Here is a 25,475-nt window from a genome sequence, read left to right on the forward strand (position 1 = left end):
ATTATCACTCCCATAAATTCCAAAAACAATCTTCATAATCAATAGATAGTGATTCAAAATCCCGGGTTTCTTCCATCTCGCAGTTTGCCATCTTAATGTGGTTCCAAATGACTGTGAACCTTTTGAAGATTGGAGACATACTATTTTGTAGACTGTCAGTTTGGGTTTATCTGATGTTTCCTCATGACTGGAGGGAGGTTATTCAATTTTAGCAGGAATGTGAAAGAATTGTGTTCTGTTTTCTCTTGCCTTCCTAATACAGTTTTGATTTGTCTCATTATTGGTGGCTTACGTTCAATTCCTGATTAAACACTATTCTCCTCTGCTAAAAAGTTATTCCTTTTTTCTTTGTAAAGAACAAATACTTTGTGAGTAATATTTTGGTACTTTGGAATTATATAAAAGAAAAATTATGCGAATATGTAAACTTGGAGGCTATGTTAATAACATTTCCTCAACAAACTTTTGATCCATTTACTTATTTTCATCAGTTTGGATTCATGGTTTCCTATTTTATTGTTGCTACGAAGCCTCTTAGTGGACAGGTCTAAGGAATATATGTTTTGCGTACACACATATATTAACATACACATGAATATATATAAAAGGCAGCAGAATGTGTCAGCGCAAAATGTGCTACTAAGGCCTAAGGATTATTTTGAACAAAGTATTTTTAAAAAACAGTAGGTGCAGGAAGGATTCTGACTTCCCCTTTTCTACCTGAAAGCAGATGAAATCCCCATGTGAAAGATGTCTTCTTCACACAAAGAGGAAGGAAACATTTTCATCACCAGAGATGGGGAGTTGAGGCTGAGAGAATTTTATACAAATAGATCTTGCTAAAATAACTCTTATCTGGGATTCCATGGCCATCCAGTGGTTAGGACTCTGTTCTTCCAATGCAGGTGGCACAGGTCAATCCCTGGTAAGGGAACATAAATTCCACATGCCATGTGGTATGGCCAGAAAAACAAACAAAAGACTCTTATCTTCCTTTAGTCTCCCTCATATTTTGTAGTTACTTTTTCATAGTTGCCTCTCTTTGTTGTACCTAATATATAAGCCCTTTCATTGCTATGGGTCTTCATTTGTTCATCAGGGCTCCCATTTCATGTAAAACTTACATTAGATAAATCTGTATGCTTTTCTCCTCTTAATCTGTTTTACATCAAATTAATTCTCAGGCCCAGTCAGAGATCTTAAGAGGGTGAAAGCAAATTTTTTATTTCCTTGTAGCTACATGGGCTTCTCTGATAGCTCAGTTGGTAAAGAATCCACCTGCAATGCAGGAGACCCTGGTTTGATTCCTGGATCGGGAAGATCCCCTGGAGAAGGGATAGGCTACCCACTCCAGTATTCTGGCCTGAAGAATTCCATGGACTGCAGAGTCCACGGGGTGGCAAAGAGTTGGACACGACTAAGCGACTTTCACTTTCACTTACAGATACATACATATACATTTAAGTCTGCATTTATTTCTGCAAGTGTATTTATTATTCTCTATCCATCGACACCCATTGGGACACACAGATACCACAATTCCAACCCAGCACGGCAGATTTCAGTCTAATTTTCTCTTTCCATATTTGTAACTGAGAAGAATGCCCTCATCCCACCAAGGCTCTGACACATTATGACAGGCTCCTTTCCTGCACTGATGCCCTCCTTAACCCTCCTAGGCTACCCCATGTTGGGCTAACCCCTGCCCATGCAAGGTGGTTCTCCCATTATATGTCTTCCTTACCCCACTCAGGCTCAGAGTCCAATACCCTGCAAAGGGCCTTCTTTCTACACAGATGCCTTCCTCATCCATCTTGAGCTCTGATACCAGAGACAGGCCATCCCTCTGTACCGGCCACCCTCCTCATAGTGCGGGCTCTGAGTCCATGCTAGTGGCCCCCACTCTGGCTTTGACTGTCTGTGGTTGGTAATTCCCTGCATGGACACTCTTGTCATGCTGCTTGTTCTCCAAACTCCTGATTCCCACCCCCGACTCCATCATGTAGAAGCCTTTCTCTCCATCCTGCAGAGGCTGACCCCTCTCCCCATGCGGAAACCCTGCTCAGTCTTGACTCTGCTCTGGAACACAGCTGTTCTCTGTCTCAGGCACAGAACTGCGTTTTTGATCCCACTTAATGGCTTCTGGGCACAATTGCTAGGGAAGGGAAAGGGGAAGGCTAAGAAGAGCCCAGTGACTGTTTTTAATATTTATCAGTTGTAACACACAATGCTGATTGCCTTCTCAATAACCATTCTTTCCATCATCTTTTGTTACAGCCAAAAGAATTCTAACTGCCCAGCTAAACTTACTGATGCCCCCCTCTCAGCACGCAGCTTTGCTTCTTCCTCAGAGGATACATAGGCTTTTCCAACTATTCTATCCACACCCCCAAAGGGACAAAATTACCTACATCTCCACAGTTCTCTATATTCTTTCCCATAATTTCCAGGCAATGATATTCTTTCTCTTGTGTGTGTACGTGCTTGCTAAGTTGCTTTAGTTGTGTCCAACTCTTTATGACTCACTGTAGCCCGCCAGGCTCCTCTGTCCATGGGATTTTCCAGGTAAGAATACTGGAGTGGGTTGCCGTGCCCTCCTCCAGGGAATCTTCCGAACCCAGGGAATGAACTTGCATCTTTTATGTTTGCTGCTCAGCTGTGTTCTATATCCTGTTTTCTCCCAGATTCTTAGGGAGTCAGCTTCATTAAAAGTTTTCATTCTTCCCTTTTTTTGAAAATTCTGAATTCTTATTAGTTCTTTCCTTTAAGCAGAAACATGGTCAAGTCTCTCTTATCAGATCAAATCAGTCGCTCAGTCGTGTCCAACTCTTTGCGACCCCATGAATCGCAGCACGCCAGGCCTCCCTGTTCATCACCAACTCCTGCAGTTCACTCAGACTCATGTCCATCGAGTCAGTGATGCCATCCAGCCATCTCATCCTCTGTCGTCCCCTTCTCCTCCTGCCCCCAATCCCTCCCAGCATCAGAGTCTTTTCCAATGAGTCAACTCTTCACATGAAGTGGCCAAAGTACTGGAGTTTCAGCTTTAGCATCATTCCTTCCAAAAATTCCCAGGGCTGATCTCCTTCAGAATGGACTGGTTGGATCTCCTTGCAGTCCAAGGGACTCTCAAGAGTCTTCTCCAACACCACAGTTCAAAAGCATCAATTCTTTGGTGCTCAGCCTTCTTCACAGTCCAACTCTCACATCCATACGTGACCACAGGAAAAACCATAGCCTTGACTAGACGAACCTTTGTTGGCAAAGTAATGTCTCTGCTTTTGAATATGCTATCTAGGTTGGTCATAACTTTCCTTCCAAGGAGTAAGCGTCTTTTAATTTCACGGCTGCAGTCACCATCTGCAGTGATTTTGGAGCCCCCAAAAATAAAGTCTGACACTGTTTCCACTGTTTCACCATCTGTTTCCCATGAAGTGATGGGACTAGATGCCATGATCTTCGTTTTCTGAATGTTTAGCTTTAAGCCAACTTTTTCACTCTCCTCTTTCACTTTCATCAAGAGGCTTTTGAGTTCATCTTCACTTTCTGCCATAAGGGTGGTATCATCTGCATATCTGAGGTTATTAACATTTCTCCCGGCAATCTTGATTCTAGCCTGCGCTTCTTCCACCCCAGCGTTTCTCATGATGTACTCTGCATAGAAGTTAAATAAACAGGGTGACAATATACAGCCTTGACGTACTCCTTTTCCTATTTGGAACCAGTCTGTTGTTCCACGTCCAGTTCTAACTGTTGCTTCCTGACCTGCATACAAATTTCTCAAGAGGCAGGTCAGGTGGTCTGGTATTCCTATCTCTTTCAGAATTTCCCACAGTTTATTGTGATCCACACAGTCAAAGGCTTTGGCATAGTCAATAAACCAGAAATAGATGTTTTTCTGGAACTCTCTTGCTTTTTCCATGATCCAGCAGATGTTGGCAATTTGATCTCTGGTTCCTCTGCCTTTTCTAAAACCAGCTTGAACATCAGGAAGTTCACAGTTCACATATTGCTGAAGCCTGGCTTGGAGAATTTTGAGCATTACTTTACTAGCATGTGAGATGAGTGCAATTGTGCGGTAGTTTGAGCATTCTTTGGCATTGCCTTTCTTTGGGATTGGAATGAAAACTGACCTTTTCCAGTCCTGTGACCACTGCTGAGTTTTCCAAATTTGCTGGCATATTGAGTGCAGCACTTTCACAGCATCATCTTTCAGGATTTGGAATAGCTCAACTGGAATTCCATCACCTCCACTAGCTTTGTTCGTAGTGATGCTTTCTAAGGCCCACTTGACTTCACATTCCAGGATGTCTGGCTCTAGGTCAGTGATCACACCATTGTGATTATCTGGGTCATGAAGATCTTTTTTGTACAGTTCTTCTGTGTATTCTTGCCATCTCTTCTTAATATCTTCAGCTTCTGTTAGGTCCATACCATTTCTGTCCTTTATCAAGCCCATCTTTGCATGAAATGTTCCTTTGGTATCTCTGATTTTCTTGAAGAGATCCCTAGTCTTTCCCATTCTGTTGTTTTCCTCTATTTCTTTACATTGATGGCTGAAGAAGGCTTTCTTATCTCTTCTTGCTATTCTTTGGAACTCTGCATTCAGATGCTTATATCTTTCCTTTTCTCCTTTGCTTTTCGCTTCTCTTCTTTTCACAGCTATTTTTAAGGCCTTCCCAGACAGCCATTTTGCTTTTTTGCATTTCTTTTCCATGGGGATGGTCTTGATCCCTGTCTCCTGTACAATGTCACGAACCTCATTCCATAGTTCATCAGGCACTCTATCTATCAGATCTAGGCCCTTAAATCTATTTCTCACTTCCACTGTATAATCGTAAGGGATTTGATTTAGGTCATACCTGAATGGTCTAGTGGTTTTCCCTACTTTCTTCAATTTAAGTCTGAATTTGGCAATAAGGAGTTCATGGTCTGAGCCACAGTCAGCTCCTGGTCTTGTTTTTGCTGACTGTATAGAGCGTCTCCATCTTTGGGTACAAAGAATATAATCAATCTGATTTCAGTGTTGACCATCTGGTGATGTCCATGTCTAGAGTCTTCTCTTGTGTTGTTGGAAGAGGGTGTTTGTTATGACCAGTGCATTTTCTTGGCAAAACTCTATTAGTCTTTGCCCTGCTTCATTCCATATTCCAAGGCCAAATTTGCCTGTTACTCCAGGTGTTTCTTGACTTCCTACTTTTGCATTCCAGGCCCCCAAACAAAGGTAAATCTTCCTCTATCAGAAAACATTTACTGTATACAATTTTTTGGATCCAATATAATTCTACTTCTTGGAATCACTTATTAATTTATCAAATATTTATGAGTACCTATGTGCCAGGCACGATGAATAAAATAAGCAGAAACAGCTATCATCCCTTCTTTCACGGAGCTTAATGAGAGAGACAAGTATCAATCAGATAATCACACAAATGAATGCATTATTGCCAATTGAAACCTTAATGATAAAATGAAAACTTATGTACTTATATTCACTGGAACCCATTCTAAACTCTTTCCATGCATTAATTTATGCTACATACATACACACATGTGCCATCATATCCAACTTTTTGCGACCCTTTGGGCCCACTAGATTCCTCTGTCCATGAAATTTCCCAGGCAAGAATACTAGAGTGGGTTATCATTTCCTCCTCCAGGAGATCTTCTTGACCCAGGGATCAAACCCACATCATCTGTGTCTCTTTGCAGGCAGCTTATTTACCTCCTGAGCCATCAGGGAAGCCCAATATGTATGTGTGTATATATATATATAAAATATATGTATAATATATATACATGAAAGTTGCTCAGTCATGTCTGACTCCTGGCTGGCTCCTCTGTCCATGGGGATTCTCCAGGCAAGAATACTGGAGTAGCTTGCCATGCCCTCCTCCAGGGAATCTTTCCAACCCAGGGATCAAACTCAGGTATCCTGCATTGCAGGCAGATTCTTTACCACCTGAGCCACCATGGAGGCTCAAGAATACTGGAGTGGGTAGCCTATCCCTTCTCTAGGGTATCTTCCTAACCCAGAAATCAAACTGGGGTCTCCTGCATTGAAGGTGGATTCTTTACCAGCTGAGTTACCAGGGAAGCATATATATATATATATATGTAATTTTATTATACCCACCACTATTATACACATTTGCAGACAATGAAAGTGAGTCAGAGAGAGGTTAAGTAACTTGTCCAATGTTGCATAGTCAATAAGTGATAGAGCTGGAATTCAAACCTCGATAACCTGGGCCCTGCTTTTAACCATTATGCTATACTGGTTCTCACAAGTAGCTATGAAGGAAAGGAAGAGAGATCAATGAGAATATCCAGCAAAGAAAACTGATTTAGACAGGAGCTCTCTGAGAAAGCAATACATTCACAAAACAATCATTTCACCTAGAGAGCAGAATGTGCAAAGGCCCTGAGGTGAGAGGGGGCACAGAACAGTGAAGAAATTGAAAGGCCAGTGTAACTAGAATGTAGAAAGCAAGGGGGAAGTGGGGTATTATGTAGTTAGTGAAGTAGTCCAGGCCATATTAGACATATGAAACAGGCATTCTTTGACCTTAAGGATTTTGTTTTTAATCCTAAGAGCAAGAAAAAGTCATGAAGATAAGGATTGGGGAAGAAAGGATCAGTTTCCTTTGAAAAGATTAACTGCGGTTTAAATGTTTATTTTATTTTTATTTATTTATTTACTTGGCTGCACTGGGTCTTAGTTGCAGCATGTGAACTCTTAAGTTGCAGCCCGTGGAATCTAGTTCCCTAAGCAGGGATCAAACCTGGGCCACTTCATTGGGAGCTTAGAGTCTTAGCCTCTAAGCCACTGGACCAGCAGGGGAGTCCCTAACTGCAGTTTAGACAGTGGATTACGGGGGAGTCACACTGCATGCAGAAAGGAGGATTGTGGTGACAATGGAAATGGAGAACAGTGGAAGGATTTGGGTTAAAACTTAGGGTCAAATTGACAGGACTGGCTAACAGACTGAATATGAATGGTAAGAAGTTGTGTTTTAAGGATGATCCTCTTCTGTATCTAATCTGTCAATATCTTCTAAATATCTTCCTTTCTAGTACAAAACACCATTTATTGAGATAGGAAATGTGGAAGAAGAAAAGGAGGTTTGGAGAAAAGAGGATTGAGTCTTGGACAGGCTGACATTGAGGTGCCTTTGAGACATTATTCTGGAGATGTTAATTGATCTGGGCTATGGTTTTAGAAAAGGCAAATGAACCGGAGATCAAATTACCAACATCCGCTGGATCATGGAAAAAGCAATAGAGTTCCAGAAAAACATCTATTTCTGCTTTATTGACTATGCCAAAGCCTTTGACTGTGTGGATCACAATAAACTGTGGAAAATTCTGAAAGAGATGGGAATACCAGACCACCTGACCTGCCTCTTGAGAAACCTATATGCAGGTCAGGAAGCAACAGTTAGAACTGGACATGGAACAACAGACTGGTTCCAAACAGGAAAAGGAGTACGTCAAGGCTGTATATTGTCACCCTGCTTATTTAACTTCTATGCAGAGTACATCATGAGAAACGCTGGGCTGGAGGAAGCACAAGCTGGAATCAAGAATGCCAGGAGAAATATCAGTAACCTCAGATATGCAGATGACATCAGCCTTATGGCAGAAAGTGAAGAAGAACTAAAGAGCCTCTTGTTGAAAGTGAAAGAGGAGAGTGAAAAAGTTGGCTTAAAGCTCAACATTCAGAAAACTAAGATCATGGCATCTGGTCCCATCACTTCATGGGAAATAGATGGGGAAACAGTGGAAACAGTGTCAGACTTTATTTTTGGGGGCTCCAAAATCACTGCAGATGGTGACTGCAGCCGTGAAATTAAAAGACGCTTACTCCTTGGAAGGAAAGTTATGACCAACCTAGATAGCATATTCAAAAGCAGAGACATTATTTTGCCAACAAAGGTTCATCTAGTCAAGGCTATGGATTTTCCCTGTGGTCATGTATGGATGTGAGAGTTGGACTGTGAAGAAAGCTGAGAGCCGAAGAATTGATGCTTTTGAGCTGTGGTGTTGGAGAAGACTCTTGAGAGTCCCTCGGACTGCAAGGAGATCCAACTAGTCCATTCTAAAGGAGATCAGTCCTGGGTGTTCATTGGTAGGACTGATGCTGAAGCTGATATGCCAATATTTTGGCCACCTAATGTGAAGAGTTGACTCATTGGAAAAGACTCTGATGCTGGGAGGCATTGGCGACAGGAGGAGAAGGGGACGAGAGAGGATGAGATGGCTCTATGGCCTCACCAACTTGATGAACATGAGTTTGAGTGAACTCCGGGAGTTGGTGATGGACAGGGAGGCCTGGCGTGCTGTGATTCATGGGGTCACAAAGAGTTGGATACAACTGAGTGACTGAAATGAACTGAATTGAAAGTCTCACACGCTAGTAAAGTAATGCTCAAAATTCTCCAAGCCAGGCTTCAGCAGTACGTGAACAGTGAACTTCCAGATGTTCAAGCTGGTTTTAGAAAAGGCAGAGGAACTAGAGATCAAATTGTGAACATCCGCTGGATCGTCGAAAAAGCAAGAGAGTTCCAGAAAAACATCTATTTCTGCTTTATTGACTATGCAAAGCCTTTGACTGTGTGGGTCACAATAAACTGTGGAAAATTCTGAAAGAGATGGGAATACCAGACCACCTGACCTGCCTCTTGAGAAACCTATATGCAGGTCAGGAAGCAAGAGTTAGAACTGCACATAGAACAACAGACTGGTTCCAAATAGAAAAAGGAGTGCGTCAAGGCTGTATATTGTCACCCTGCTTATTTAACTTCTATGCAGAGTACATCATGAGAAACACTGGGCTGGAAGAAGCACAGGCTGGGATCAAGATTGCAGGGAGAAATATCAGTAATCTCAGATATGCAGATAACACCACCCTTATGGAAGAAAGTGAAGAGGAACTAAAAAGCCTCTTGTTGAAAGTGAAAGAGGAGAGTGAAAAAGTTGGCTTAAAGCTCCACATTCAGAAAACTAAGATCATGGCATCTGGTCCCGTCACTTCATGGGAAATAGATGGGGAAACAGTGTCAGACTTTATTTTTGGGGGCTCCAAAATCACTGCAGATGGTGATTGCAGCCATGAAATTACAAGATGCTTACTCCTTGGAAGGAAAGTTATGACCAACCTAGATAGCATATTCAAAAGCAGAGACATTAGTTTGCCAACAAAGGTCCATCTAGTCAAGGCTATGGATTTTCCCTGTGGTCATGTATGGATGTGAGAGTTGGACTGTGAAGAAAGCTGAGCACCAAAGAATTGATGCTTTTGAGCTGTGGTGTTGGAGAAGACTCTTGAGAGTCCCTTGGACTGCAAGGAGATCCAACTAGTCCATTCTAAAGGAGATCAGTCCTGGGTGTTCATTGGTAGGACTGATGCTGAAGCTGAAACTCCAATACTTTGGCCACCTCATGCGAAGAGTTGACTCATTGGAAAAGACCCTGATGCTGGGAGGGATTGGGGGCAGGAGAAGAAGGGGACGACAGAGGATGAGATGGCTGGATGGCATCACTGACTTGATGAACATGAATTTGAGTGAACTCGGGGAGTTGGTAATGGACAGGGAGGCCTCGTGTGCTGTGATTTATGGGGTTGCAAAGATTCGGACATGACTGAGCAACTGAACTGAACTGAACTGAAAGTCATATACTTGGGAGTTATCATTGTATGGATGGCACATGAAGGTGCAGCACGATGAGTTTGCCCAGGGGAACAAAAACTTATTGAGAAGGGGGTCTAGAGCATATTTCATAAAGCCCAACATTGAGTAAGTCTGAGTGCAGCAAAGGGCTAACTTAGTAGACCTGTATTACTCAAACCCTGCACAGTCAAAAGAAGGGCTTGTTTTTAGAACTAGTCCTTGATTGATTCCTGGGAGATAACCTCTGAGCCCTTGGACTACTCTGCCTAACAAGAGTCCTAGGTATATGTGAGGCCTTGGGCCATACTCTATTACTTTGGCTGAATCAGTGTGATTTATGCTGAATGCCTGTTTTAGCATGCTTGAGGCCTTGGGCTATGATGTATCAGTTTGACCTCTGCCGGTTGGAATTCAAACAGCTGAGGTCAGTTATGTGGGTGATCCCATACCTTGTGGGACAAACTCTCCCCCACAGTAAAAACCCTGTATACCAAGGCTTGGGTGAACTTGCCTGTTTGGTAACACTTCACAAAACGTCACAAATCATTGCTGGGAGAATTAGTGCATGCAACTTCATTGGGAGGAGACACCTGGAATTTGTGCTTGTTTTCTTGTGGACTTTTCTCCATGCACCTTTTACCTTTGCTGATTTTAATTTGTTCATTTCACTGTAATATACCATAACCATGAGTATACCACCTTTTTTGAGACCTTTGAGTTCTTCTAGTCTGTACTTAGGGACCCCAACAGTTTGTAAAAGAAAAACAGCAGTAGAAGAAGTAGAAGAGTGTGGTGTCATGAAAACCACGGGAGAAAGTGATTCTAGAAGAGAGAATGGTCGAAGATATGAAATCCCACTGAGAAGACAAATAAGGTTAGGAAAAAATACATCTACTGGATTTAAAAAAACATGGAGGTCCTTGATGACCTTAGCAAGAGCTGTTGGAAATGGAAGCCATGCCAGAGGAGGTTGAGGAGTAAGTGGGATGTGAGGAAACAGAACTTTAGAAACAAATCTGAAAAACAGATTGCACATTAATTTATCTTTATTTGTAGTGGCAAAAATATCAAGCACAATCTAGTTATTTAATAACCTAATAACTTTTATTTACATATTAATTTTTTTACAATGGCTATACTTGTTGAATCAGCAATTCTATCTTTAGGAATATTCAGAAAAAATAACTATAGACATGCAAAGTATTATTCATTGCAATGCTTATCACAATATTATTTATAATAGCAAAAAAGGAAAATAACCTTATTGTGTGACAACAGAGAGCTAATACACCACAGTACACTCACATTATGAAGTCTGTTTATTATCTAAATTGGAATGTATCTTACTGGTTGCAAGAAATAATGTGTGTGTGAAATCACTTTACAAATTGTAAATTGCTGTTTAGATGTTGTTTTTATTATTGGGATTAAGCATGTGCCTTGGAAGGCTTTAGAAATATAGAAAAGCCGAAGAGCTAGAAATTAGACTTCTGTCATTTGTCCCTCTTTTCTTGGTACTCTGCGCATGAGGGCTAAGTCACTTGTCGTATCAGAGTTTTTGCGACCATATGGACTACAGCCAACCTCTGTCCTTGGAATTCTCCAGGTAAGAATACTGGAATGGGATGCTATGCTCCCATTCTCCAGGGGATCTTCCAAACCCAGGGATTAAATTTACGTCTCTTATGTCTCCTGCATTGGCAGGCAGGTACTTTACCACTAGCACCGCCTGGGAAGACTTTTCTTGGTACTAGCGGATTTCAAACTCAGAAAACAGAGCACCAGGAAATCAAAGTGCACTTTGCCCAACATCATGAAATGCTGAGAAAGGAATTTTATTTTTTCTAAGATTTTGTTTTTAATTATCTTAAGCCTTATGATGACATAAGTTACAAATTTGCGCTGATGGCATACCTCCTGTACTTTAATCCTTCTAATGAGTTTGCAAAAATATTATTACAAATCACAATGTACAGGAGTTTTACAGTTTCATGTGTTTTTGAATAGTCGTTTAAAGACAACCCTGAATTATAATTCAGTCTAAGACTGAAAGGATTTACAAGCAAAGTTTAACTTGCTCATATCCTGTCACATCAACTTTTAAAAGCATCTGCTATTATAGGTCATCAATAAAATGTGAAGTGTTAAATATTCTTTGATATCTTACATAAACCACACTAAAATGCCTTTCATTAAGTAAAAGGCAACATTTTATTTTCTTTTTGACTGTACTGCATGGCTTGTGGGATCTTATTAACAGTTCCCTGAGCAGGGATTGAATCCAGGCTCTCATCAGTGAGACTGCAGAATCCTAGTCACTGGACCACCAGGGAATTCCCAAAAGGCAAAATTTTAAATACAGGGAATTTTGGATTGGCAGAGTTAAGACCAAAATGATAAAGAGGACATTGCTACCTTATCTCCAGCCCTTTACAGTCTAATGAACAAAAATTGAAATGCAGGTGAATCTTGCTCAATTCTGTGGGACACTAAAGGGATTTCCCAGTATTTAAATATTGATTTTATGTTCATATAATCATTTCTATAAATCTAAATTAAAACCAGTCTCCTATAGGTTTTAAAATGGCATTCAGCATTTCTTTGAAAAGTTGGACATTACCAGTCAAACCTTTAGAAGTGATAGTACTTGTTGAATTGGAATTACTATCAAAATTCAGCTGAATATATTTAACCACAGCCAATCTTATTTAAATCAGGACTGTCCAACAGAAATATTCTATCAGACATTCACAATCTGAATTCTGGTATATGCGATCAATTTAAATGTTACACGTTAAGAGTTGAGATTTGGGTTTTGAAGAAATAAGGCAGTGGGGCAACTACTACTCATTAAAAGCTCTGAGATAGGCTATCAAGTCTGCCCTTTCTGATTTCTTAACTAGCCAAGATTATGTTTGTTCCAGGGATGTACTTCTTGGGATCCTCCAAATACCCTTCTCCCAGGTGATGCCTTTGTTCTTGTTGGCATCAGTGTAAGAGAATCCAGGGGCCTGACCTGTCTTCCATCCAGACCATTCCTGTACTTCCTTTGATTTTCCACAGTGGAGCAGTGGGCATATTTCTGGACAAAAACTGCCCTTCTCAACATCACCCATTTAAATTTTGGTCTTCTGACACATGCATTAGGAAGGTCCTTGTTACGAAACTGAACTTTCTGATAAGTCCAAAGACATGCTAAACCAAGGTACATATGCTTATGCCCCTGTGTTCAGAGAAGTGAACTTTAACTCACAAAATGTCACCTTTATATCCTCTAGTCTCACCCACTCATGATGGTAAGCATGGTGCATTAACAGAAATGCCCCAAATCTTAACTGCAGTTCAGCATTCCTCTGCTGGGCTTTGTGAATTGCTTCCAATCCTGCTGACAACCAAGGCTGCTCTGTCCAAGAGTGGTAGAACTGGCCATTGCAAACCTTCATGGTACTCTTGGGCTACTCTGCCTCACTGCTGCCAACCTCTTGTACCCAGCTCATGAATTATGCCCTCACCATGGCTCACTCCCAGTGCTCTTTCTCTTTTCTGGATAGCTGGAAAGTTCTTTCTTCTTCTGGGTACCAGCAACATCGAAGTTTCCTCCACAGCCAGAGCTACTAGGCACTGATTGAATCTCTCTTCATTTCAGAACTGTGTTTTTCTTACAATGTTCTTGCAAGGCAGTTGGAGTAAAAGATAGCCAAAGTCAGGGAAATGGGGGGATCCTTATATCCACTGCTCAGTTCAGTCCACAGTATGGTTTCTTTTGAGATTTTTCTCTCAGGTACCTTTGTTTCTACCTCCAGTTGTGTTCCCTTCATGAACCTTTGGGTCTACTTTTACATTCATTTCATGTTTACCATGTGCCAGGTACTGTTGTTCATTGTTCAGTCACTAAATTGTGTCCCAACTCTTTGCTACCCTATAAACTGCAGCACGCCAGGCTTCCTTGTCCTCCACTATCTCTCGGAATTTGCTCAAACTGTCCATTGAGTCGGTGATGTCACCCAACCATCTTATCTTCTGTCACCCATTTTTCCTCCTGCCCTCAATCTTGGAGCTTCAGCGTCAGTCCTTGCAGTGAATATTCAGGACTGATTTCCTTTAGGATTGACTGGTTTGATCTCCTTGCAGTTCAAGGGACTCTCAAGAGTCTTCTCCAGTACCACAGTTTGAAAGCATCAATTCTTCAGCACTCAGCCCTCTTTATGATCTGACTTTCATTTATATATGTATATATGTATACATACACATATACACACTTTTAATGTAGTGACTTAAGTCAATAAAATGTGATACAGGACTGTATCTCTTCCTAGTAATGTTATATACATCTATGTCTATACAAACTAAAAAAAAACCCACTACCAGTCATCTCATTAAGAGACATTCCCAATTAACATTTTACTTTTCATGTTTATTATTATTTAATGAAGTGGAACACTTTTGATTATGTACTTTTTAAATGGACGATGCTTGTTAAACCACCTGTTTACCTTTCCACTGGGTAGATTTAAAATTAATGTGACAACTGAAAAATGTTAGTAATGTAAAATGTCAGAAATGGCAGTCTCTGCAACTATTTACACTCTTGATGAAAATTTTTAAGGATCATCTTAAATTGTTTGAGGTGAGAAAGCAGTTTTTCAAAGTTCTTTTCCAAGACACAAAAGTTTAGCATGTTGAAGGCCATCATCTCTGTATGTGACCGGCTCCTTTAATTTTTTAATCTCCTCTTCAACTTCTCTTTGCCTCTGTCAAGTCACTCCAGTCACACAGACTGTAACAAGCTAAGAATCTGTCTACCTCAGGCCCTTTGTACTTACTGCTTTTCCTGATTAGAACACTCTTCTGCAAGAGAACCAAAGCTTGATCAACAGAGGACTTCCCCAATCATTTCTAATCTGAATTCTTTTTTCCCCTTCATAGCTTTTATCATTCCCTGCATATATTTACGTCACTCTTCCCCCAGACTGCAAACTCCTTGAAAGGGTCTCCTTTGTTTCCTGCTGCAATCCTAGCATCTCTAAAACATTACCTGTCACACAGTAAGAGGTCACTGTTTTGAACAAATAAATGAAAAATGTTTCGAGGTGGCTTATTGTAAGAACATATACCAGCTCAAGAATAACATTTCTTGGGAACACTGTCTGAAAAGGAAAGTACTTCATGATCTGAACATTAAAACAGCCATAGTACTTGTTTCCCAAATAAAGACAACCCTTCCTGAAAGCTGCTATTACCTACACTTGTTAGGGCATTTGCGACTCAACTCACGCACGGACACTAAGTGGGACTCTGAAGACATAATATTGGTTAGAGCGTGACTTCTCAAACTGACGCCCATCAGTCAGTCGAAGTGCTTTCAACATTCATCAGCTCTCCCCCACTTCCTGATGCAGGTCTGGGGTGTGGTCCTGGCACATCTCCGCTCTGAAAAAGCCTCTCAGTTGATTGGTTTTCTGATGCGTAGCAACGGCAGAGAAACAATCACCTTAAGAAGCTAAAAATAGCGGTTAAAGAGTTTTTTTTTTTCTTCACTGAGTTTTTTCAGCCTATTTCTGGTACGCCGCCAGTTAAAAACAAATATCCTCCCTTTACTGCTCCCGAGAGATACAATCATCCAAAGGAACGCGGCCAATTAAAGCACAGAGACCCAGGAGGCCCGGAGTCTAACCCCGCGCGGAGGGAGGTTTCCGCGGAGATGCGCCCACCCTGGGAACCGCGCCACCCGAGAGTCGCTCGCTCCGCGGGAAACAGTCCCGGCCTTCCACCCTTTCCCACTCTTCCCCATATAGTGGCCGCGTCCGAGCTCTTAACCACCCGCGACTAAAGGTAGTTCAACGTCAACAGTCTCTCGCTTTAAAAGCTCACTGTGAACGGAACTGCAGCGGGGCGGAATCTTAAGTGCGAGCCCCAGAGGTCGGGAGGGGTAAGCTGGACGGCTGCGCGCCCGCGCCCGGAGTTCCCGCCTCCCTCTGGAGGACGTCCGTGCGTACGTGCGCGCGCCGTGCCCGCCCTCCAGCAACCGCGCGACGCGAGGCTGGGGGTGCCGCGTGCGCGCGCGCTCTCGTTCGTTCTCTAGCCTGCTCGTTCTCGGCGGCCGCTCTCGCTGCGGCTGCGGCTGGGGCTGGGGGCGGCGGCGGCGGCGGCGGCGGGCGGCGCGGGGCGGTCCGGCGGGTTCAAAGAGGAAAACATGGCGGAAAACAAAGGCGGCGGCGAGGCTGAGAGCGGCGGCGGGGGCAGCAGTACCGCGCCGGTGACTGCCGGAGCCGCCGGGCTCGCGGCGCAGGAGGCGGAGCCGCCTCTCGCGGCGGTGCTGGTGGAGGAGGAGGAGGAGGAAGGCGGCAGGGCCGGCGCGGAGAGCGGCGCGGCCGGGCCCGACGACGGGGGGGTGGCCGCGGCCTCCTCGGGCTCGGCCCCGGCTGCCTCAGCCCCTGCAGCCTCAATGGGCCCTGGAGTTCCCGGGGGGGCGGTATCGACGCCAGCCCCAGCTCCGGCCTCGGCTCCTGCTCCGGGTCCCTCGGCGGGGCCGCCTCCTGGACCGCCAGCCTCGCTCCTGGACACCTGCGCCGTGTGTCAGCAGAGCCTGCAGAGCCGGCGTGAGGCGGAGCCCAAGCTGTTGCCCTGTCTTCACTCCTTCTGCCTGCGCTGCCTGCCTGAGCCCGAGCGCCAACTCAACGTGCCCATCCCGGGGGGCAGCAACGGCGACATCCAGCAAGGTGAGCGGGAGGCCCGGCCCGAGGTCTGGGCCGAAGGGGGTTTGCTGTGCTGAGGGGGATCTGGGGTCCTCTGAGAGTATTTGGGCGCGGGGCTGCTCGGACCGGCGTGATCCTGAGGAGTCTCAGAGGTGAAAGACACGGCTCCTGGGACAGTTTTCAGAGAAGCTGAACCTCCAGAGAGACGGGGAGGGTAAAGGGAGGGGTGCCGACTGCGAGAGGCTGGGGGAGGGGACGCCGGCTGCAGGGGAGGTTCGTGGTGTGCAGATACGGGCCAGGAAGGCGTGGACTCAGGCCGAGCGCAGGTTCGGGAGCTGATGGAACGGATTGTGAACGAAGAGGGTGTCTGGGAATCCGCCTGTGAGAAGCGTTTTCAAGGGAGGGCCAGCCCCGAGAGGTGTTGAGGAGGGAGTAGGTAAGAGATAAGTAAGGCAGTGGGGATGAATTGCCTTGAGGGGAGACCTGTTCTAAGCTGGGGGAAAGAAGGACTGGGAAGGTTAAAGGGCATTGGAGAATTTGGGGCTAAGAAAAGGCGTCTGGTAGAAAGTAACTTTAGGATGACATTGAGAAGAAGGAACGCTGTGAGGGGCCTGTATGGCTAGGGAAAAGACCTTAGGTTTAGGAGTAAAGGAGAACTGACCTTTGAAGGGAATTGGGTGTTAGGGAGAGTTGGGATGAATTTTAATTCTTGGACATTAATGGACCCTTAGTGTTTCGGATACCGTGCTACGATTGGATAAAATACTCAGTGAGGAGCCGGTTCACTGCCCACCATAGGGGAAACAGACGTATGAGATACAGCAGTGGAGGTGGATACAGTGGTTGTGGCATAGTCAAGAGAAGGTCAGGAAAACTTCACTGAAGAGCAGTCCTTGAGTAGGTTTCTTGAAGGGTGAGTAGGTCACTGAGTTGTAGACTTTTCAGAACACAGGGCACCTTACACATTCCTGGGACGGATCAGGTCATCACTGGAGATTAAGTTGGTTTGATGGGCTGAGTAGGTAAGAGGTCACAATCCCTTACCTGAAGCTCTTGGGACCAGGTGTATTTTAGAGGTCAGAATACTTTGAAAAAAATTTTTTTCCTGCTGAGGTCTTCAATACTCCAGCGGGGTCTGGGTTAACAATTCATTATTAAGTATTAATGTTTCTGTAGTGAGGCATATGAATATCACTAATGGGATAGAGAAATAACCCCCTACAGTTCAGGGTGGGTTTTGTTGCAGACTCATGGAAAAAACTTTAAAATTTCAAAGCTTTTGAAGTTTGGGGATTGTCGACCTGTACTAAAGGGTTTTGGATTCATCCTGTAGACTGTATCCTGGTACATTCTAGATAGACTAAAGGGAGTCCCTCACAGACTTTTATTTTTTAATACTTATTTATCCTGCAGGGGTCTTCCTTGCAGCATGCGGGGTCTTTTAGTTGTGGCATGTGGGATCTAGTTCCCTGACCAGGGATCGAACCTGGGCCTCCTGCATTGGGAGTGCCTTGTCTTAGCCACTGGACCACCAGGGAAGTCTCCTCACAGATGTTTGTATTAGGATAAAAGGATTTGTGATCTAGAAAGATTGCTTGGGGGCACATTGAAAGGTAAGGGAAGAAAAAACCTGAGGCAGGACTAGTTAGGAAAATTCTGACAGTAATCTAGGAGAGAAACTAGCCGGTAAAGGACTGTTGTCAGGTATTGAAGAAGAAGGAAGTGTTTTATTATGGGGGAAAGGTATGGACTTCTGGAGAAAACGTTTTTCTTGGATGCCTACTTGGTCACTTCTTGCTTGTGAGTTGGACAGATTAATTTTACAAGGACAAAAATTATCTACCTGATAAAGTTATGGATAGAATGAAGTGACTTAACAAAGTGACTAGTACATGGTGCTAGTACATGTAGCAAAGTGACTAGTACATGGTAGTTATTAGTGAAATGGCAGCTAGTTTATCACTGATGGTAACTAATTGTAAGTAGCACTGAGAATGGAGATGAGGGGCCAATTGAGATTGATGTGAGGGAGACACAGGTGTCTAGGCCAAGTTCCAGGTTTCTTGTTTGGTGGGTGGCAGTGCTAGTAATGCAAAATCAGATAATTCAGGCACAGAAACAGGTGTGTGTATGTGTGTGTGTGTTGTGTGTTTTGGAGGGAGGATGTAATGATCGCAGTTTTGGATTTGAAGTATTATTGAGACCTGCAGGTAAGAATCTTAAAAGTGAGGGTTTAATTGATGGAGAAGATACTAAATGATAATGGGTATAGGGAGGGTGGATAATGGGTGTGTAACTAACTGCTGAGGGCCTCATGAGTATAGTTAAGACTTGTGAGATTCAGTGTTCTTGTGGGAACCTGGATTAGGTGAGAGATTTAGAGGGGATACAAGATGAAAATTGTGTGTGATTGATGTGGCTGAGGGACTGAGGTTATGAAATTAGTTCTGTTTTATTTATGCAGGACAGAGACTCATTGTGTGTAAATGTCCTCTTCACTTCGTCATCCTTTGTTTTTGAACTAGGAGAAATAAGTAGACGAGACTAAATACTGTCAGTCTTTAGGTAGTGTTGCTTTCTAACCAGTATCTAGAACAAATTAAGTCTGGAAGCCACCATGTTTTTAGGCAGCAGAGTCTAGAAAATAACTTAGTATTACCTCCTGTGTGTATCTTTTTGTGTGTGTGTGTGTGTGTGTGTGTGTGTAATAAAGTTTTATTAAAGTATAGAGGAGATAGAGAAAGCTTCTGACATAGGCATCAGAAGGGGGCAGGAAGAGTACCCCCCTGCTAGTCTTCAGCTGGATGTTATATAGTCACTGCTGCTGCTAAGTCGCTTCAGTCGTGTCCGACTCTGTGCAACCCCATAGACGGCAGCCCACCAGGCTCCCCCATCCCTGGGATTCTCCAAGCAAGAACACTGGAGTGGGTTGCCATTTCCTTCTCCACTGTGTGTATCTTTTGCTTTGTCTTTTTAAAAAAATCAAACTTGCTGTCTGGAAGGAACACTGAATTGAAGTTGGGGAACATAGTTCTGCCCTTTGTTTTCTGGTTCCCTCAGGTTCATCATGTTTCTGTCCTTCAGTTTCTTTATCTCTAAAATGTAGCTTATAGTTCTTCACTTATATCTCATTAAATCAAATTAAGTAATGAAAGTGAAAATACTTTCTTAAACTGTGAAATGCTTTGCAGTTGTATTATTGAACAGCCTGTGATTCTATCTCTGGTCTGGATAGGCATGGTTGGTAGTTTGATTTACTGTCTTAAGTGGTTCCGAAGCAATGACATTACCTTCCCTTCTAATGGCCTTGTTTTCCTCCTTTTCTAACACACCAAAGTTATTCAAACTCTTTAGCTGTTCCTTTTTAGATCCATCATTCTCCAAGTGTGGTTTCTGGACTAGCAGCATCAACATTATCTGCACTCTTGTTAGGAATGGGCCCCTCTCAAGACCATCTAACCAGAAATCATTTTCAGTAAGTCCACTGTTCTTAAGTGAAGGGCTACTCACTTCAAATTTTGCCTGTGCAAAAAGACCTCCTGACTTTTATTTTTTTTAAGGCTTTATTTTTAAAGAGCAATTTTAGGTTTACAGCGATATTAAGTGAGATACAGAAAGATAAGGAAATTTCCCATATAACTCTACCCTCCCAGACCTAAATAGTATCTCCCATTATCAACATCCCCCACTAGAGTGGTACATTTTTGAGAGTTGATTGCCCTACATTGTAATCACTCAGAGTCCACAGTTTGTGGTAGGGTTTCACTCTTGTTGTGCATTCTGAGGGTTTGAGCAAATGGAGTATAATAACATGGATTTGTTATAATATCATACAAAGTATTTTCACTGCCCTGAAAACTCTGTGTCTGGTTGCTCTTTAAAATACTGTTAGTTGGCTATCCCATATCTGATGGGGGTTTTGGAACCAATCCCTTGAGATTACTAAGGGAAAATTGTAGTCTTCCAGGTCGCACTTTGACATATTACCTTTATTTCTTCATGGCACAGATAAAATCCAAAATGTTTTCTTGTTTTTGTTTACTTGTTTGTTCCTTGTTTCCCACTGGAATGTTGTAGAGTGAACGTTCAATAAGTAGATTTTGGATGAATAAGAATCATATGGAGAGCTTTTTAAAATACCATTTTGGGAGTTTAAGAGATTGTTTCAGTTTAATTGGGGATGACACTTGGAATTTGAATTTTTAATAAGTATCTTATTAATTCTGATTCTTGAATCTTTCACACTATGAGAGGCATGGATCTAAATATTTTGAGGAGAAAAACTGATTTATGTGCTTTTGGAGTATTTGGAAAATCAAAATAGATAAGTTAATATTTGTTGAATCTCAATAGTGAGCTTTTTAAAGTGCTTTTGTGTTTTTTTTTTTAGGTTTCTTTCATGTTGAGTCAGAATAGGTATCAATAGTGGGTATGTCAGTAGTGGGAGAAATATCAATAACCTCAGATATGCAGATGACATCACCCTTATGGCAGAAAGTGAGGAGGAACTAAAAAGCCTCTTGATGAAAGTGAAAGAGGAGAGTGAAAAAGTTGACTTAAAGCTCAACATTCAGAGAACTGAGATCATGGCATCTGGTCCCATCACTTCATGGGAAGTAGATGGGGAAACAGTGGAAACAGTGTCAGATTTTTTTGGGCTCCAAAATCACTGCAGATGGTGATTGCAGCCATGAAATTAAAAGATGCTTACTCCTTGGAAGGAAAGTTATGACCAACATAGATAGCATATTGAAAAGCAGAGACATTACTTTGCCAACAAAAGTTCATCTAGTCAAGGCTATGGTTTTTCCAGTGGTCATGTGTGGATGTGAGAGTTGGACTGTGAAGAAAGCTGAGCGCCGAAGAATTGATGCTGTGGTGTTGGAGAAGACTCTTGAGAGTCCCTTGGACTGCAAGGAGATCCAACCAGTCCATTCTGAAGGAGATCAGTCCTGAGTGTTCTTTGGAAGGAAAGATGCTAAAGCTGAAACTCCAATACTTTGGCCACCTCATGCGAAGAGTTGACTCATTGGAAAAGACTGATGCTGGGAGGAATTGGGGGCAGGAGGAGAAGGGGATGACAGAGGATGAGATGGCTGGATGGCATCACCGACTCAATGGACATGAGTTTGAGTGAACTCCGGGAGTTGGTGATGGACAGGGAGGCCTGGTGTGCTGCAATTCATGGGGTTGCAAAGAGTCAGACACGACCGAGTGACTGAACTGAACTATGTGCAAATCTAATAATGTATCAATAAAAGTACAAATATGTATTGATGCATCTGAATAGCCTCTCAAATGAACTCTTGAAGGAGTTGAGACTTTTGTAGTAGGGCGTAGACAGCACGGTGAGTGGATGAAGATCTGATTTGGCAGTAACTTGGATTAGGTGCTGCTATTAGTTTACTGTGTAGCTTTGGGTGGGTCAGCTAGACAGCCTCTCCAGGTCTGCAATATGAAGTTGAGTTCTTATCCAGTAAAATTCTGATTCTATTATTGTTTTTAGTGCTAACTTTTCACATCTACATAAGTTTAATATACTTACCTTTTGTGGGGAATAATGGAAGAATCAACATGGGAAAATGATTCTGTTTATGAATCTTCAACTTTTTGTGAAAAGTCTGAGATGGCAACATCCATGTTGTAAGTGAGAGAGAATACCTCTGGATATAGTGTGAAGAGCTCTTCCTGAAAATGGTTTTATCACTGAGCATGGGCTTCCCAGGGGGTTCTAGTGGTAAAGAACCCTCCTGCCAATACAGGAGACATAAGAGACATGGATTTGATCCCTGGGTCAGTAACATCCCCTGGAGGAGGAAATGGCAATCCACTCCAGTATTTGTTCTTGCCTGGAGAATCCCATGGACACAGGAGCCTGGTGGGCTATAGTCCATAGGGTCGCAGAGTTGGACACCACTGGAGTGACTTAGCACAGCACGTGGTGACCCACTGGGGGAGCCTTCCATTAGAGCTCTTGGAAGTTCTTTCCCCAGCAGTATGTGTAATAAATGGCAGTTGGCTAGTTCTGGGTGTGGCTTATCTGGGAATTTTTTTTAGGCCCCACTTGAGTTTTTGAATGATAATATAGTCATCAGCAATCAGTCATTAAAGATGTATCAAACAAAAGCACTTTAACAACTTCTAGCATTGTGGTTGGTTAAATGTACGCAATTCAGGAATCAGAATGCAGTCAGAATGCCTGCATTTATTTTTGAGCTCTATTATTTACTACTTGAATGACTGTGGGTTTGTTACTTAGCATCTGTAAATTGAGAAGAATAATAATGCCTGTTTCATAGTATTATTGTGAGGCTTAAATGGATTAATACACTGTAAATTGCTTCATATAGTGCCCAGCACCTGGTAAGCCCCCAATAAATTGTATTGCTCTTATTTCTGTTGACTTCCAGTTGTCCGCCATTGCTTTTGTGATTACTTCAGTCTCACGATAAGCAGAAGAAAGAGGCAGGAAGGCACATGGTTGGTGTTTTTCTGACATTTGATGAAATAGACCACGCCTGACAGTTATTTGCATTCCAGATTTCTCCAGCTGCCTAAAACTTGGGTGTAAATTGATATTCTAAATCCAGAGTCTTTACAATGTCTAATATCTCTACACCAAAAGTTTTAGTTATGAAAGTCTAATTGCTTTTCATTTCCTTATATATACTCCTCATAACAGACACTAAATGAGAATAGTAACTTAAAAAGTTTCTCAGAGTTGGTCTATGAAACTGAGTTGGGGGGGCAGTGACAGTGGGGAGAGGATTGTCTCTGACACACTTTTAGCTGTTGGCAAAGTTGAAACTGTTTTCCTTATAACACTGATTCATTATTTGCCTTATTCACTGTTCTGATGTTTGTATTAATAATAGGAAATCAGTGATGGATAAAATTGCTTGGCACCTTAGCAGGAATTAAGATAGTACCTCCAGACCACTCTTAAAAGTTATTCTATCTCTACCATCACATACTTAGAGTAAAACTACCGCCACCAACAAAAAAAAAATCACGTTAGTTTTATGTCCTTGAAGCAGTAAAAATTACTTTAAAAATCTTGATCCTTAGTAGTGTGTGTGATAAAATGTGATAATGCGGAGTGCTTCTGCAGACTGAAGTGCGGTAAGACAAATACTCATGCAGTTGTTTGAATTCCAAGCTGGATTAGCTGCTTTTTTCCTTGGAAAATAATTTTTATTTGAAAGAATGATTAACAAACTATGGTGTGGATATTTGGCAGCCATTTTCTTAAAAATGAATGAACTGAGCTCTGGCACTTTCAGGAAAACAACTGTTGTTTTATGTTGCCAGTGATAAAAATTGAGCTTTTAAATGAAAATTAGGATTTTGGGAAACTTGTATATTATCAGTATTTAAAGGCTTTTCTGATAAGGCTGGTAGTGATACTAACTTTTTTTTTTTGATACTGTACAATGAAATGTCAACATTTGGAAGATCTACATAGTAAGCCAGTATTTTCCAAATGACCAATGCATGATATTACAAAATCATACATAGAAAAAAGTTTCAAAGTGCAAAATAGACCAATAGATTTTAACGTAAGGGAGCAGTAAAAGTTCATCACTGTGGTAAATTTCACATTGCAACTGATGTTTAAGAAATAAATAAAAACTCTGCGATTTTCGAATATATTAAAGAAGAGTATCCACAGATTGTCTGAAAAGACTATTAAAATAGTCTTCCATTTTCTTAAAATGGTTGTATGAGACCAAGTTTTCCTTATATTCTTCAAACAAAACAACCTCTCACAACAGGTTAAATGAAAAAACTGTATTCAGACATCTATTAAACTGGATATTCAAGAGATTTTAAAAAATATGAATCAGTGTCACTCTTTACTAAAACTTTTTGTTTTGTTTTGGAAATTATTTCTGATAAATATTTTACTTCAGCACTCTGTATGTTTATTTTTAAATGAATTAATAAAATATTTTAATGAAACATTATTATTAACAATTATTTATTGTTAGTCAGCTATACCCTGATACAAAATGTTTTTGGTGTTAAAAATAAATGAAAATTTTAACTGGAAATAGAACTGCCATATGACCCAGTGTATGCCACTGCTGGTCATACCACACTGAGAAAACCAGAATTGAAAGAGACACATGTACCTCAATGTTCATTGCAGCACTGTTGGCAATAGCCAGGACATGGAAGCAAGCTAGATGTCCATTGGCAGATGAATGGATAAGAAAGTTGTAGTACATAAACACAATGCAGTATTACTCAGCTATTAAAAAGAACAAATTTGAGTCCATTCTAATGAGGTAGATGAAACTGGAGCCTATTATACAAAGTGAAGTAAGTCAGAAAGAAAAACAACAATACAGTAGATTAATGCATATATATGGAATTTAGAAAGATGGTAACGACTGCCTTATATGCAAGACAGCAAAAGAGACACAGATATAAAGAACAGACTTTTGGACTCTGTGGGAGAAGACGAGGGTGGGATGATTTGAGAGAATAGCATTGAAACATGTATATTACCATATGTGAAACAGAGGACCAGTCCAAGTTTGATGTATGAAAGAGGGCACTCAAACCCAGTGTACTGGGAAAACCCAGAGGGATGGGATGGGAAGGAAGGTGGGAGGGAGGTTGGCGGGGGGGGGAACGTGCGACTGTGGCTGATTCATGTCAATGTATGGCAAAAACCACCACAATATTGTAATTAGCCACCAATTTAAAAAAATTAAAAAATAAATAAAAATTAAAAAATGATATTAAATAAGATATTTAAAAATTCCCAGTTTTTCTTTCTAAATAATACAGTACATATTGATGGATAAAACCCATCTAAACATTTTTAGTTTCTCAATGATTTGAGTGTAAGAGGGATTCTGAGAACAAAAAGTTTGAGACTTGCTTCTTTAAAGGGGCTATAACAAAGTGATAATGTAGAGTCGTTAGAAAGAGTGTCAGGCCATGGAATAGTGGAAGACAGCAGTTCATATGTTTATAGGCCTTCATTTTGGGGTACCCATCACAGTTCATAAAGAGCTTCTCCCCAAAAGAATATAAAGAGGAAAAGAGTACTTAATAAGTTATTAAGTAAATAGCTTTTGTAAATAGCTTGCTG

At 41.9% G+C, this 25,475-nt stretch overlaps 1 protein-coding gene and 1 pseudogene across 2 annotated transcripts in view; one reads left to right on the forward strand and one right to left on the reverse strand.

The window, feature by feature from the left end:
- Positions 1-10,811: 10,811 nt before the first annotated feature.
- Positions 10,812-15,503, reverse strand: LOC129654910 (cytochrome c-like; annotated as a pseudogene).
- A 346-nt stretch (positions 15,504-15,849) lies between these two features.
- The window catches only part of TRIM33 (tripartite motif containing 33), a 138,561-nt gene continuing 128,935 nt past the window's right edge, over positions 15,850-25,475 (forward strand). For both annotated transcript variants that reach the window (XM_055584661.1, XM_055584662.1), the window contains exon 1: positions 15,850-16,393. In XM_055584661.1, coding sequence (XP_055440636.1) covers positions 15,868-16,393 — 526 coding nt within the window. In that variant the 5' untranslated portion in view covers positions 15,850-15,867. The remainder of the gene's footprint in view (positions 16,394-25,475) is intronic.

Source organism: Bubalus kerabau, chromosome 6 (genome assembly GCF_029407905.1).
Source record: "Bubalus kerabau isolate K-KA32 ecotype Philippines breed swamp buffalo chromosome 6, PCC_UOA_SB_1v2, whole genome shotgun sequence".
Lineage (NCBI taxonomy): Eukaryota > Metazoa > Chordata > Mammalia > Artiodactyla > Bovidae > Bubalus > Bubalus kerabau.